General features: G+C 43.1%; 1 protein-coding gene across 1 annotated transcript in view; it reads right to left on the bottom strand.

The window, feature by feature from the left end:
- Positions 1 to 10404, bottom strand: part of CPNE4 (copine 4) — a gene marked incomplete at its 3' end in the record, with an annotated part of 505001 nt that extends 494597 nt beyond the window's left edge. The window contains exon 1 of the mRNA XM_080695771.1: positions 10248 to 10404. Coding sequence (XP_080551897.1) covers positions 10248 to 10300 — 53 coding nt within the window. The 5' untranslated portion in view covers positions 10301 to 10404. The remainder of the gene's footprint in view (positions 1 to 10247) is intronic.
- Positions 10405 to 15497: the final 5093 nt, after the last annotated feature.

Raw genomic sequence — 15497 nt, 5'->3', positions numbered from 1 at the left:
TAAATACACCTTTTAATCTTTTTTTTTTTTTTTTGGTGGTACTGGGGTTCCTGGAAACTCTTCTACTTCCAGGCTACACTTCCAGACCTATTACTGTACATTTTTTGTTTGGAAACAGGGTCTCTTAAGCTAGCGCGGCTGGCTTTGAACCTGCGCGATCCTCCTGTCTCCGCCTCCCAAGTGCAGGGATTACAAGCGTGCACCAGCACCCCCGGCCACCTTTTAATCTTTTAAAAATAAACTCCTTATTTACACTGTTTTAACCTTACCATTTGGTGATCAGATGCTTGGTGGCAGTGCTTATAGTTCTATTACATTTTCTTCAAAGTGATTTTCTCCTAGAACTGCGTTGTCAATAACATAGGCATCTATTTTATTATGACGTTGACGATATTAATATATGCAGGTCAGAGATACAAGCTGGCTTGATTTAAGGATCTCTACCAATATATCTCTGTAAATATACATATTTAACATTACTATCAGAGATTATTTTAAATCCAATCAGCTTGTAAATATACATATTTAATGTTACGGGTAGATATTCTTAAATCCAATCGACTTGTAAATATATATAGAGTTAATGTTGCTGGTAGAGATTCTTAAATCCATTTGGCATGTAAATACATATATTTAACTTAAATCCTATATATATATATATGATTTAAGAATATACATATATATATATTGGATTTAAGAATATACATTATGTATACATATACATATATATGCTAAAGAAGAAAGAAACAGGCTAGTTTATTCAGTTTATCAAAACCTTTTGGGAAACTTATCGGCACCTGGTAGTATTTTGAGTTCAGCTATGAACTAGACTAGGGAGAATTGTTCTCTGAGGCAGAACATATAGGAAAGGAGGGACATGCCCATGAGCCAGAAGAAGAGTAGATAATTGATAGAAACATGCATACATACACACACATAGAAGCCTTATGAATGAGCTTCTACCACTCTTCTGTTCCTTCCTGAGAATTAATCTTCATTTACCTGCTCCCTTGAAGTATAATGAGATCATTTTTTAAAATTAAAAATCCTTAAGCCAGGTGTGGTGGTGCACACTTGTAAACCCAGCATTTGGGAGGCTGAGACAGGAGGACTGCAGGTTTGGGGCTAGTCTCAGCTATTTAGGGAGCCCCTCTGCAACTCAGTGAGACCCTGTTTCAAAATAAAGAATAAAAAATAGGGCAGGTGGTATAGCTCTAAGGTCGAATGCCCCTGGGTTCAGTCCCCAGTACTGCAAAAAAGAAAGAAAAATTTAAAAACCTGAAGGGTGACAGGACTGTGGAGGGCCACTTTGCAGGATCTCTGGGACTCTGGGAAACAGCTCTCCTTCTCGTCCCGTGAATCCTACATCTACTTCTCTGTCCTCACACTGGCCAGCATGGATTTGGATTTTAGTATTTCTACTCTCAAACCTGTCTGCCTCTTCAGTCTGTGACTCCCAATGTCAGACCCTCACGTGGCTCCCCCGAGCCCACCACAGCTCTTGGCAAAACTGGGGAAAATGGCATTTCACATTCAACAGATGAATGAAAGAGCGCCTCAGTGGGGATGGGGAGGGTAGTAGAGACTAGAAAAAGAGGTTCAGAGAAAAAAACAGGTGAAAAATTGGGAGAAAGCCTAAGAGAATGGGCACAGGAACCCGCTTGCCTGCTAACATGTCCGACACTTGAAAATGCTTGGCAGTCACAACCTTCACGAGCCCTCTTCCCAAGGTGCTGATGCCCACTCGGGAGAAGCAGTTCACAACCAAAACCTACAGCTGGAAAACTACACGCCCCAGACATTTCTGGATTCAGAAACACCTGGACCCAGAGCACTAGTCAGTCTGTCCAGGAACCTAGCACCCTAACCGAACCCCAGAAGAGACACAGGGTACGCTGAAGGCGGGACCTGTCGCCATCCAGGCTGGGGGAGCGGTGTCCGTGGTGCCAGGAAAGTCAATCTCTCGCACCTGCACACATTTCTGGGGTTCCAGTCAGCACCTCAGACCTAGACACGTTTCTGGGGCTCTGTCAAACCTTATTCCAGAGCCTCCAAGCCCTGCTCATGGGCCCTCAGAGGTAGGCTCTGTTGGTGCTCCGGCGCCCTCTAGCGACCACGCTTCCAATACTAACTCTCTCTAGCCTGTCCTGGCCTCCCCAGACCCAGGGGCTCGCCCCCTGCCTTGTGTGCAGGCCAGCTGGCTTCCGCTCCTCCTCCTCTTCAAAAATCAATGAATCGCTCCACAGAGATTAGGAAATATTTTGGATCAGGTCTTTTGATCAATACAAAAGAAGGATTCTAGGATTAAACTGAAATACTGCATTTCCCGCCAAATGTTACCAAGGAGAAATTTCTCTTGTTTTCTAATTAATAAGAAAAATCATTTTAGGTATATTATACAATGATACAGAGCTATGAGCAACATTTGAGAAAGCTTGGTGGTTTGGGAATGGACCTTTCATTTAAAACAGATGAAAGAGTTCCCCCCTCTAGATTCCTAGAACTATAAACACATAAAAATCTTTTTGTCTACCTTACTCACTCAATTTTTCAAATAGAAAGCTAACACCATGCATGGGAAATTTTTCACCAAACATGGACAAACAGAGAGATGGCTGCAGACAACGAGTTTGTACAAATTTAATCACATCTGTTGGGTAAATAGCGGACTGACTCCAAGAGAGCACATGTAATCAGTCCCCAGCCCGCTGCTCTAGGCTGTCCAGCGGGAGGTGGGAGCCCCACCTCCACCATCTCCAACTCATATTCCATAAAGATGACCAGAGCTCATGGCGCCAGAGATTGGCGTCACCATGGAAATTATCTCCAGGGAACTTCAGGCCCTTTCTGGGAAGAGTAATCAAGAGGGCTTGTTGAGTGAGTCTCCTGATCTTAGACAAGGCTCTTCCTCTGAGTTTTTGTTTCCACATCTATCAAATCTAATAACTCAAGTCAACAGTGCTTATACCCAAACACTCGTCCAGTTCTGAGAGTCACAGATGCAAGGGGATCAAGTGTCTGAGTCCAGCACAGATGAGCTTACAAGGGTGTCCCCAGCCCTTGGAGTATCCTAAAACCAGAGGGCTGGACTAAATCTCCCCAAAGAAGGTGTTCTTATCATTGTCTCCAGGATCTGCCTCCCAGCCTTCAATGTTTATTAAGGTGAAAGCTAGTGGCTCTGAAGAGGCTTTCAAAGAATACAGCAGAAAAATAAAGGATTTCCCAGGACTTGCCAATCAGAGCAAAGATATATTCTCTATCATATATATATATATATATATATATATATATATATAGTAGTTCATAGAGAAAATAGAAAGCTTCCACATAAATAAAATTCCTAGTACAAAAAAGACTTAAAAGTATATGCAAGGACTACCATGTTTTTATTGTGCAGTCACAGATTTTAGCAGATAATAACTGGGTGAATTTCATGCTGATTCCTTACTACTGACTATTTCAAATACAATAAAAAAGATAGCACATTACATCTGGCCATTCATTAAGCTTTGTTTGTTTGTTTGTTTTAGCATCTACCTCTATATAGATATTTTACCCAGAAAATGAACTTGCAACCCCAGCTAAATTATTGTCATACATGCCTCCCCCAAAAGAGAAATCTTATAGGACTTTTAGGACACCCTAAAAAGAATTAAAACCTATAATCAGTCCTTCACCAGCTACAGTCACTCAGAACAAAGGCAGCTCTATCATTACATGCTGGGAGGTCAGTTTTAATGCATCAAAGGATGGTCTTGAACCATGTGACATTTTATTTTGAATGCATTTAAAATGTTTCTGTCTTGGTATTTTGTAACTCCAGCATACTGCCTACTGTTGCCAAGGAAATATGGCTTTGGGTTACTGCATGGATCTAAAGGGGTTTTTGTTTGCTTTGTTTTAAAATATTAGCAGGACAAAAACGGAAAGATCAAATAAAGCAGCAAATTTAGTTTTTCTTCTTGAAAATGCACAAATACACATCTTCTTGCCACATCTAGAGTTTTTTAAAAAAAAATGTAAAGATTCATTGGTCGACTCTCCCAACTGGTATAGAGATTTCTACCCCATCAGTCATATGGAGAACATCAGAGTACTCATCTCCCTCTTTGTTATCTGTGCAGATTCCTGGAAACTGGGGTGCTGAGTCCACATAACACTGACCGCGCACCTCTAACACATCCACCTCTCATTGGAAAACTTCTTTCTGTATGTGAGTAAGGGTGGCCCTAATGGTCCAAAGTGGCATATATCAGGAAGTCTGCAAAGACAGAGAAGGCGATATTGCAAACCTTATAAAGACGTTCGGTCGAGTTCCAAGAGTCGAATGCAGATGTAAATAAAGATGCCACCATTCAGGCATTTTTCCCTCAGTGAATCTTTATATACAGACAGTCATGAGGTTTATAGATATTATAATGGGCTCAAAACAATCTGGTAATAGGAAGGCTCAGAGAATCATTTTTTGAAATATTATGTAAAACTTCTTTGCAAACAGATATCTTTGTTTCCTAGTCATTTAAAAGAGTCACTTTCAGTCAAACACCTATATGCAAATCAAGAAACGCTGTAGAATGAGATACCTTTTAATGAAAACCTCCAAAAGTGGAGTCCCCTTAAGACAAACTGGCAATTCAGATGAAATGCCATGTTGCCACTAGACACCTGGAGATACACAGGGAGTCTTTCTCTTTCTTCTTAAAATTAAGAGACAAACTTCGCAAATCTCAGAGCAACTATTCTTAAATAAATATTTAGAAGATTTGCTAAAGTGGGGGCTTCATGCTGGGAAACCCACCCCACCTGTGCCTGCGCCCACTAGCGTGTGCTAGGCCTGTGTCTGGAAGAAGAGTGAGGTGGACCACTCACAGGAAAGGCACAGGTTTGGTGGCCAGGGGAGTTCTCCCATGGTAACACATGAAAAGACCTCTGATTCCATTATAGACAAGCTTTTCTTGCACAGCTGTTGAAAATTGTCCAGGATTCAACATCCACTCCTGCTATGAACGAATGCATCACTTTATGTAACACTAGGGTGAATTGCCCAGTTCTGATGTGGCTTGGGTTTCAATGTGGGGAACCATCAGAGATAGATGAGGACATGTGGGGCTTTGCGGGGATGCACTATGAACACAGGTGCCCTGGCTGTATTTCCCACGCCGCCTTCTATTTTTATCCACTTCTCTGCATGCGAGAACCTTTGACCAAGTCAGAGCTCGGAGCCCTGACCTGCTGGATACACCCTGTCAGCCGCTTTAGAAGCAAGCAGGCAAATCAAATGAGTTCGACCCAGAAGTAGCCACTCGGTCAGAGAAATGAAAACAGCAGAAGCTAGCTGATCAAAACCACATCTACTCTGAGCTCTGCCTTAACCTGGTTAATAAAAAGAAATGGAACCATCCTAAACTTGAAGGGCAGCAAGTAAAATAAAGATGTTTCTCGCCTCTGGCTTTTGGGTGGAGATGCCAAGCAGTTTAACCAATGAATGCTCAGTAAAAATTATCACGGATTTAAAATACTTGTGTTCCAGGAAAGTTTGGGGTTTATTTTGATACAAAGCAAAAGAAAAATGGCTTTGAGAATAAACATGGTCAAGAAGGGAGAAGAGGGGATAAAAGGAAGACTATTTGAAACTAAGGTAGTTTGGGGGTTATGTTTCTTCTTCTAAGGGCAGAGTTTAGTCTCAGTTTAAGAACACTCAAGTACCTCATACAACTCACAATGCTGTGCTAGAAGCAGAAAAGCAACTGAGACAAGAGAGAGAACAACGCTTCTCGAATCTCTTCAAGCCACAAGAGAAAGGGCTGGTTTTACATAGTTCTGAAGGCAGTGTCAGGAAGTTGAGGCACATCCTCCCCAATGCACTTAGGTCCCTTGCCCAGTGCCTGTGGGGTGGAGGGGTCTCTCAGGCTCTCCTGCAAAGTTTCCCAGGGTACCCTCCCTCCCTGCTCCCCACTGCCCGGGTCCTCTCTCCTGCCTCCACCTCCTGACACCCCCCCAACACACACACACACACACACACACACACACACACACACACACAGCGAATCCTTCAAACATCCCTGTTTCACTCTTGGGTCATCTCTGCAGCCTGTGATGCCCCTGGCCCCACCCGGACCTGGCAAGTCCAGGGACAAGAAGTCAGTCCACCAAGGCTGCCTGGAGCAGGCGGAATCCTTAGGGCTCACCTACTGTAAGAGGAAGGGGCACGCCTTTTCCTAAGAGTAATCCTGGGGAATTCAGCTGGCTCCACACCAGAAAGCAATCAACACTCACCCGACCCGGTGTAGACCATCTCCTAATTATCTCCCCTAACAACCCTTCGTGTCTGATACCACGGGGAGCGCTGATCTGCTTAACCAGCTGTGTTTTGGCTTCAGTGAACCCCCCCCCTTCATTTTCCACCCCCCACCTTGGTCACCGGCTACTTTATTTAAAAGAAAAAAGACTGTCCAGGGACCAGGCTCAATCCAGGCATTTGCAAGTCTATTGATTAGTCTTAAGCCCTAGAGCCCCAGGCCCAATAAATATTAAGGGAAAAGAGGCTAAGAAGGTGAAGGCAAATTGCAGAGAGGTCAAGCCCTTAGATAGCATAACTGCATCCCACAGCACCCTCCTGTCGCAGGGAAGGCTGCCGCCCCAGCCTGGACTCCCCCAATTTCTAAAACAGGAGTCCTTCCTCCATCTCTGCAGGACTTCCCTGACCCCAGCGTCACCTGTGCGCGGGGTCCCCCTCCTCGGTCTCCCTCCCCTCTCGGCCGGCCCCACCCCAGCACGGCGAGCCGAGTAGGATGAAGTTCCTCCGGGTTACAGACCTCTTGAAGCTGCTTCTGGAGACCACAGCAAGCATAAACAAGCATCTCAAAAGTTGGGCTTGCTACGCAGCAGACTTTTGCAACCGCAGCGCCCCGAGAACGCAGGCACCGGAGTTGGCATGTACTCACCTGGGTGTGCCAACCTCGAAGATGGAAAAAGAGAAGCAGCCCGGGACGAGATCTGTCCCGCCCCCCAGGAGGCAAAATCCGGCTCTGGAGTGGAGACTGTCGGTGTTGGAGGGATGGAGTAGGATGCGGAGGCTCAGACTTCCCTCCCCGCTGGTCCTCGGAGGCCAGTTTAGCAACCGCGGAGGGAAAAGATGCTGAGCGCAGAGTTTGGTCTCTCTGGAAACCCGGACTCCATCCTTGGTGCTGGGGGCTGGGGAAGAGGTGCCAACGTGGAGGGCGGCAGCTCCGCTCTGCGCTGCCAACTCAGAGTAAAGAGGAAGGAACTGGGTAAAGAGGGAGGGAGAGAGGAGGAAGGAAGAAGAAGGGGGACGGGGAGATGGCAGCTTCTCACTGAGATTTCCACCTTCTGACGAAACCCATGCGCCCAGCCACCCCGGAGCTGCGAGTTCGGAAACCTCCGCGCGAGCGCCCCCTGGGGGTTGCCGGCGGCACCAGCACCGCGCCCGGGAACGTGAGTCCCGAGCCCCGCCCGGCGGCGTGGCGCTCTCCATGGTGCTGGCGCTGGCGCTCTCCAAGGTGCTGCCATGCCTACATGCACCCTGGCTTCCTGCTTAGCTTGACAGCTGCTCACCAGGTAACTCCTGGAGCGCAAGCTTCAGTTCTCCCAGTGCTTGGACTCCTTTATTCCACGGGAAAGTGGGAATGTTGCGGGGACGAGGGGAAGGGAGAACATAAAGTTATGGCTTTTTTTTTCTTTTGCACATATTCAAGGCAACTTCTTGGATGGATGTTCAGCTGTTGCCAAAGCTGGTGGAGGAATTGCTCAACTAGTATCCTCGGTGTCTACAATGGTGACTGGTATACAGCAGGAACCTAGTAATTAATGTTAGAAAACAAATGTGCAAATAAACAAATGGACTAGTAACCTTTTTTTTAAAATCCTGTAACATCTTCCTGAATACAGCAACCACACAAATAAGATAGAGAAATGCCTGGGGGGGGCTATGTTTAAAAATAGATATTAACAGCCAGCTGTGGTTGGTGCACACTTGTAATCCCAGCATTTGGGAGGCTGAGACAGGAGGATTGCAGTTCACAGACAGCCTCAGCTACTTAGTGAGGCCCTCCACAACTCAGTGAGACCCTGTTTCAAAATAAAGTAGAAAAAACAAAGCTGAATATGTAGTTCTGCAGTAAAATGACCTTGAGTCCCATTGCCAGTACCTCAAAAATAAAAGATATCAATACCCTGTCTCGTGCAGAGGTAACCACTGTCATGTGTCACGAGGCCCTTTGGAAAGAATAGAGTATGTTTCTATTGTAAAATGCAAATTTAGGCAGATGGACATTGAAGAGGTAGGATGGCCATTGTTTCCACAACTGTAGATAAGCTAGACAGCAAAATTCCCTCGGCAGATAGGTATTGTCAGACTCGTAGACTGGACTTCAGACTCAATCAACTAAAATGCATCAAAGGTTCTCACTGACATTTGGGGTAACAGAGAATGTTACTATTTACTATACACAAGGAGTCAGGAAGATAGAAGTTTCTTCCTCCATACTCTGTTGAAAGTCTTTCTAATAAAACTTCCCTTCAGGTACAGGAGTTATTAGTCAAGAGCTTTTACCAACCAAGAGTTCCCAGTGTCAAAGGGCAGATAAAGGAAAATAATTCAACAAGAAGGAGGGTGGGGCCTTAGTGATGGTTCTGTAGAAGCAATTGGGGATATATCTGAGAAGCAGAGGAATAGGTTCAGAATTAAATAATTACGATTTTACTCTACAAGAGCCTCCTAGGACCTTCTGAAATAAATGTGAACACTAGAGAGAACAGAAAATTTGTACTGAAACTTCCACATAAATCCATGGATTCGTTTTGATTGGGAAAACAACCTTGGCCATGGGGTTACACACATGCCAATTACTGAAGCCTTAAGATGTGGGTTTCTAATGACAGGCCAGGCCTTCCACAGTGTGTGGAAGCTCAGGATGTGCACACAGCAGTCCTGGAACCGGAGTGGAGATCCCTAAACCACACACACACACACACACACACACACACACACACACACAGAAAGAGGGAAGAGGTGGTTCTCCAAAGAATATTTGAGATTTTCCTGCCAGGAAGGAGGAAGAGGAAGAGGAGGAGGAGGAAGAGGAAGAAGAGGAAGAGGAGGAGGAGGAGGAGGAGGAGGAGGAGCTGATGATGGTGATTGCACTAGGGATTAAATCCAAGGGTATTCTACCATGAGCTATACCCCCAGCCCTATTAGATTTTTTATTTTAAAACAGGGTCTCACTAGGTTTCTGAAAGTCTCATTAAGTTGCTGAGGCTGGTTTTGAACCTGTGATCCTCCTATGTCAGCCTCCCAAGTACTAGGATTACAGGAATGCATCACCACACTGAGTTTGGGTTAAATTTGAAAAAAGAAGGTCATTACTTATTCCATGGTATGCTGACTGCGAACTCTAAAATTTAAGTTTGTGTCTTTTTGTTGCCTTGTTTGTGATTGTAAACCCAACACTTACAGCAGTGCATGCCACTTAGCAGGTAGCCAATAAGAATTTGTTGAGTTTTAAAAATGCTTCAAAACTCTTGGAGACCATTTAAAATAAACCTCTTATTTTATAGGTGAGCAAAAGGATTAAGATGTGCTAAGCTTGTATTATTTCCAGAAATCCATTAAGCACTCTACTTACCACCCCATTTCAGTTTTCCAACGTTCTTCCAAAGTAAATGATAATATCTGAAGAAGAAAACCCTGACATGAGTGACTAAACCAAAAACCAAAGTATTAAGCAAAGCAGGCTCTGAAGAGGCAACTAGAATTGGTAACATACAGACCGCAGAGCATAAGTTACAATGCCAACAGAGAAAAAGAAACTACAATTCTTATCACCTTCTCTATGTTAAAAGCATAGACATAAAAACTAAATACAACGGAACTTGTGACAAATATGGTTTCCGATGCCAGCAGGCTTTGGCTCCTTAATTAGAAACAAACACAGTTGCCCACAAGCCAGTGCTTAGAACACACGTGCAGCTTTGTGCCCACATTTTTTTTCTCACGGCATGATACCAAAGGTACATTCAAAGAGGCTCTTTCCAGGACACGTAAGCAGAATTTACTCCCACCTCTCCTATGAAATCAACAGTTCATCTATACAAATAGAGATTTTTTTTAACCAGCTAATAAATTCCACTCTCTATTACTTTTCCCCACAGCATGTGGCCCACCTGCCAGAGACCCCTCAAAACTGTCAAATCATAAAATCCCAGTCCCTTCAACCTGAATCACTCACCTCCTCCCAACTCTCTTTTTCGTAGATTCTGAGCTGCTGGGTTCTACAGCCATGGTTCAAATTATCTATTGCCAAGCCACAGTAGTACCGGTGTTCCCAAGCTGCAAAGGAGGCTCCTGCGCTGGATAGATTTGCTTGCTGGGTCTCTGCTTGTTAACATAAGGGAAAGCGTTCACTCAGAGTTCTATGCCAGTATGAAAGGCATCTACCCATCAGTGTGGTAAGTCCAACGTGCTGGACTGCAGCCAGGGAACAAGAGGAAAGGCATGTGGGTTTTTACCAAGGCAGTTGATACCATTCTTTTTTTTTTTTAGGGTAACAGATGATGAAGGGGAAAAACAGGCAGAGAGTCAGTGCCCTGCATCAGAAACCTTGGATCCTTCCCTGAATGAGTCAAGGCGAGCATTTTGTTTTGAAATTGAATTTCTGTTTTCTTCCTATTTTTTTCCTTCCTATCCTTTTTTTATGAGATAGCTATGTACTCAACTACTTAAGGGGACTGCTGTAAATAACAGGTTTATTTTTGAGACTGTAGATCACAGAAGAACCTTGAATCTCACCCTAGAGTTATTTATAGCTCAAAAATGTGGGGATTTTTTTCTATTTCATGTGATTTTATGAACTGACTGAAAAGCCTTCCTTTGCTATTGCCGTACACATCAGAGGTGGTTGTATTACTGAAAAGCAGAAAGGCCCTCTAAGAATGCCCTTCTAAGATGCAAAGAGCCAAAGGAGAGCAGATACACTTCTGAGCTGAGGCTGGGATTACATTCTCTACCTTCTGTCATTCTTTCATATGGGAACCCTATTTGACTTGTGATGCCTCTAACATGCCCTAGCCAGCTATGCTTTGAAGGGACACCTTATATTTTGGTCCACCAATAGGTGGCATCAAAATCTCTCTAGGTTTCCTTTCCTGAATTTTAAAAACCATAGGCAGAGGGCATTTTTCTCTCAGAGACTCTGACATTTTACCATAAGTCGCACCAGGAAGACAACTAAATCAGCTCCATGTTATTAAAGAACAGGCTACTCCATTGATCTACTGATGAAATCCCTCCGTCACCTCCTCTGAGCCTCAGTCTCCACACTGTAAAAAGCAGGTACTTGAATTGAATGTAAGCTCTAAGATTTTTCTTCTCAGCCACACAGGATCTTCCCAAACACATTATTTCTCAGACCTGTGATAAACCCAGTGGACTCCATTGATTTGGGCTTAATTCCCCAATTCACTCTGTTGCAGAAACTACTATGGACTCAGCTTATAGTCACTGTTGTGTATTTGTTTTTCCTTCCTTAGGAAAGCATAATTTTATGGGAAGTAGCAATGTGCTTAGTCCCAAGTCTATATTGTACAGCCTCTCTTGCAGAGGCGGTAGTTTATGTGACTAAGGTCCAGCCCTCCATTGTTCAACATGGCGGCCAGTGGACATAGGTATCCCTTCAAATTCAGTACAATTAGAAGTTCATTCCCTCGGCCCCTCTCCCTTAACCACATTTAAAGTGCCAAATTATGATAAGTGACTACTGGATAGTTCAGATTAAAATTTTTTTCCATCCTTGCAGAAAGTTCCATTGTACAGTGCTAATCTAGAGGGGTTTGCAGGAAAGCCTCACAAAGGAGGACGATAACTGGGCTGACAAGGACTTTTGTCCCTCTCCCCTCCCCTCCCCTTCCCATCTTTGTACCCATAGGTAAAGATAGGTAAGCCATCACATGACCACAAAGAAACAGTCACCAAGGAAGGCAAAAGAGATGAACAGAACTTGAATCTTTGGTATAATAGAGATAACCACATTACTACTGGCCTTATTATGAGAAAAATAAAACCTCCATTGGATCCGCTACTATTTCCAGCTTTTGGTTACCAATAGCCAAATACTTCTAATTAATATGCCCTCAGAAAATTACCTAGATGATTTTCTATTAGTGGTTTTGGACGAATAAGTATTTTCCAGTTTTCTTTACTTTGGTCAGAGTTGAGGACAAGACTCTGGCTAACATAAATAAAACCAACAAGAGATGGTTATTACGCATTCATTTTAATATGTCAAATAGATCAAAAGGGGAGCAGATGGGCATTAACAGTATTCCAATGAACATCTCCTATTTTATAGTTCGGCTGAAGAGCAACTTTGCATTTTCCTGGAAAGGAGGCTGGTGGGTGTGGAGAGAACGTTGAAATAACATTTAAGTCTGTACTATGTGCTAGGAACTTGGCTGAATCACTTGACAACATTATCATTTTAACTCTCAGCCCAGTGAGGTAAGTATTCCTATCTCCCCTTTTCTGCAGATGACAAACTGAGACTCAGAGAAGTGAGTTTCATCTCTAGATCCTATTGGCCCTTGCCAGATCTTGGTGATGAAATTCCACTGAAGACTGCTGCCTGGTTCTGGCCCATACTTGTGTATTCCAAGTTTCTTATTCCATTCACTACATCACTTCTTTTTCACAGGCTTGACTCTTTTGTACTGTAAAATATAAATATTCATCTCCATGGGCTTGGGAATATTCTCAACTATCATAACATCCAGCCTTCCTCTATCAGCTTTAGAGATCCTCAGAACTTTTATTATTTCCAGAGACAGGAGGTTTGGATGGGAATTAGCCTCTATTTCACACAAACTAGATAGATGACGTCCTTTCCAGAGTTTAAAACAGGAGCAGAGAACAACTTGGAGGATACAACATGTTGGAGTTGGAAAAATACTTTTAAGTTCAAAGTAGGATTAGGTCGTTTCTTTATGAAATTCTGAAAAAAGTTTCAAAAATAACGAAATAAAATTCTTTGTTGTTATTTTCTGGGAGAAAATAAATGACTTAAATTGTTGAGAATGCCATACTAATTCACACAATCATTCTAAAAATAACAAGAAAGTCATATAAACATGCAGAGTGATGCAGAGAACTCAAAAAGAAAATGAGAGGAAATGACACCATTGTAATCCTTATATTAATTTTCTGCAAAACATTAGCAGACTTGGAAGTGTGGAAAGCATTAGTGCTTACAGTGGCATCACTTGTCACAGAGAAGTTTGTTCTGAATGGTTCATCAAGAAATATACTCCATAAGTACTTTTATGAATACATATTATAAAAATGGATAAAGTATTAGTTGGAGGTCATCCTGCCACTAAAATCAGCATAGACTCAAGGTGAGAAAACACAGGCCCAACCCTTAGTGAGTGGAGTATAAAAATTTGCAGGCATATATTAAAATCATCATACTCTCAGTCATACAAATGCTCAATTCTGTCCAGCTACTTATTTCTGAAGTCCCAGTAATATTAAAAGTATATAAGAGGTATATAAAAGGAGGGATTCCTGGCCAATGGATACCTGCCAATAGTAATTGTTACTTCAGTCCAATTTCTATCTGGTCTCCTTCACTAGTCAACTGAGTCTGACTGTGCCCTTTCAGCAAAAGTGCATATTTGTAGCCCACCTGTTTCCTAAGCCTATAACCAATAGTGCCTTGCTCAAAAGTACCATTCTTTTACAAGGAGAATAAGAATAAGAATAAGGAAGAGGAAGAGAAGGAGGGGTAAAGGAGAGGAGATGCACACCTGTAATCCCAGTACTTGAGATGCTGAGATAGGAGGATTGCAGGTTTGAAACCAGCCTCAGAAACTTAGCAAGACAGTCAGTAATTTAGAAAGACCGTGTTCTTTCAAAGTAAAAATAAAATCATTCTGGGAGTGTAGCTCAGGAATAGAATGTCTGGCTCAATCTCAAGTACCACAAAGAATAAAACAAGAAAGGAGGAAGGGAGGGAAGGAAGGAAGGATGGAGTAAGGAGAATTCTTTGCCCAAAGGCTAAAGCAGAGGGACTATGTAGAAGACAACTTCAATTCAATTCCTTCCTTTCTCTTTCCTTGAACTTTATCAGGAACAGCGGGTACTTCCAAGGCCCAGTCTGTTGCCTCATCCACCTAATACAGCAGAGAGAAATTTGAACATCCTAAATTTCTTACCGATTATTTTTTCTAATTCTCAGTTTTGCCACTATAACAAAATGCTAGGTGATTTATAAGGAGGAGAAATGTATTCCTGAGAGTATGAAGGCAGCAAGTACATACTGAAGGTCCCAGAAGGTCCAGTGTCTGATGAGGGCCTGGTTTATCTGCTTCTAAGATGTCTGCTTCCTATGTTCTTCCTAGTGCTGAATCCCTGGGAAGGCATGGGGCCTCATCTAATGGAGAAAGAAGGGGAGAAAGGACTGAATTTTGTGTGAAGCCTCTTATAGAAAGGTCTTAATCCCACTCATGAAGGAGGAGCCTTCATGATCTAATCACCTCCTAAGTCTCAGCCTTTTAACACTGCTGATTGGAAATTAAGTTTTGATACAAATTTGGGATGTCAGGGGAGACACTGAGATCATAACTGTCCAACAACTAGCACACTGCAGAGTACTACCCAGATGAAAAGTCACAGACTCTTCCCCCAGTGAGTGTATGTCTAACCCAGGGATGAGAAATAAACAACTTCAACCCAACCTGGCCACAGAAGAAATAAAGGATACCCATGGACCAGGAGAAATGGACAGGAAGAAGACCCACCTTTGTCCAGAGGTATCAGGTAGACCTTGGAGAGCAGGTGATACAGGAAATGCTTTTGAAATCACCCAGGTAAGTCAGAGTAAAAGGCTTTCTAGTCCAGAGCAGGTGGGGCTTGATCAAGGAACCTGGAGTAACTGCATAATTCACACTCTCTGGGGCCTCAAGATGGAAGTAGGGAGGCAAGGATCAGGGATTGAAGCTCACAGGTAGCCAGGGGCAAAAATACAAAGGGCCTCCAGAGACTTGGCGTGATACTACTTTATTCCAGTCGCTTATTCCCAAGTATTGAGTGGAGATCCAGACTTTGCCTTAATCCATGGTAAATTAAAAAAGGAGATTTTTATGGAGTCAATTGCTTTTTAAGGATTGTCTCTTTCTTCATATTGTCATGCTAACATTAGTCACTCATTCTTGTTACCAATTTCTCATGAGCTTCTGTCGTGTGTGTGTGTGTGTGTGTGTGTGTGTGTGTGTGTGTGTGTTGCTAGAATAAAACCTAGGACCTCCCCTGTGCCAGGCAAGAGCTTCACCATTGAGCAGTACCACCAGTCCTGGATTTGTCATTTTTAAACTATCTTTATTTGGTGAGATAAAAGTACTTATGAGCCAAGAAAGACCCAAAACATGTACTTCAAAATTTGCTCTTTGAAGTTGCAATGCTGAGAAATTTGACAGGTGGAGGTCAT

This window comes from Muscardinus avellanarius, assembly GCF_963383645.1.
Source record: "Muscardinus avellanarius genome assembly, chromosome: 5".
In the NCBI taxonomy this organism is placed as follows: Eukaryota; Metazoa; Chordata; class Mammalia; order Rodentia; family Gliridae; genus Muscardinus; species Muscardinus avellanarius.
Note: the sequence above shows the minus strand (reverse complement) of the source record. Positions and strands in the feature narration are given on the sequence as shown.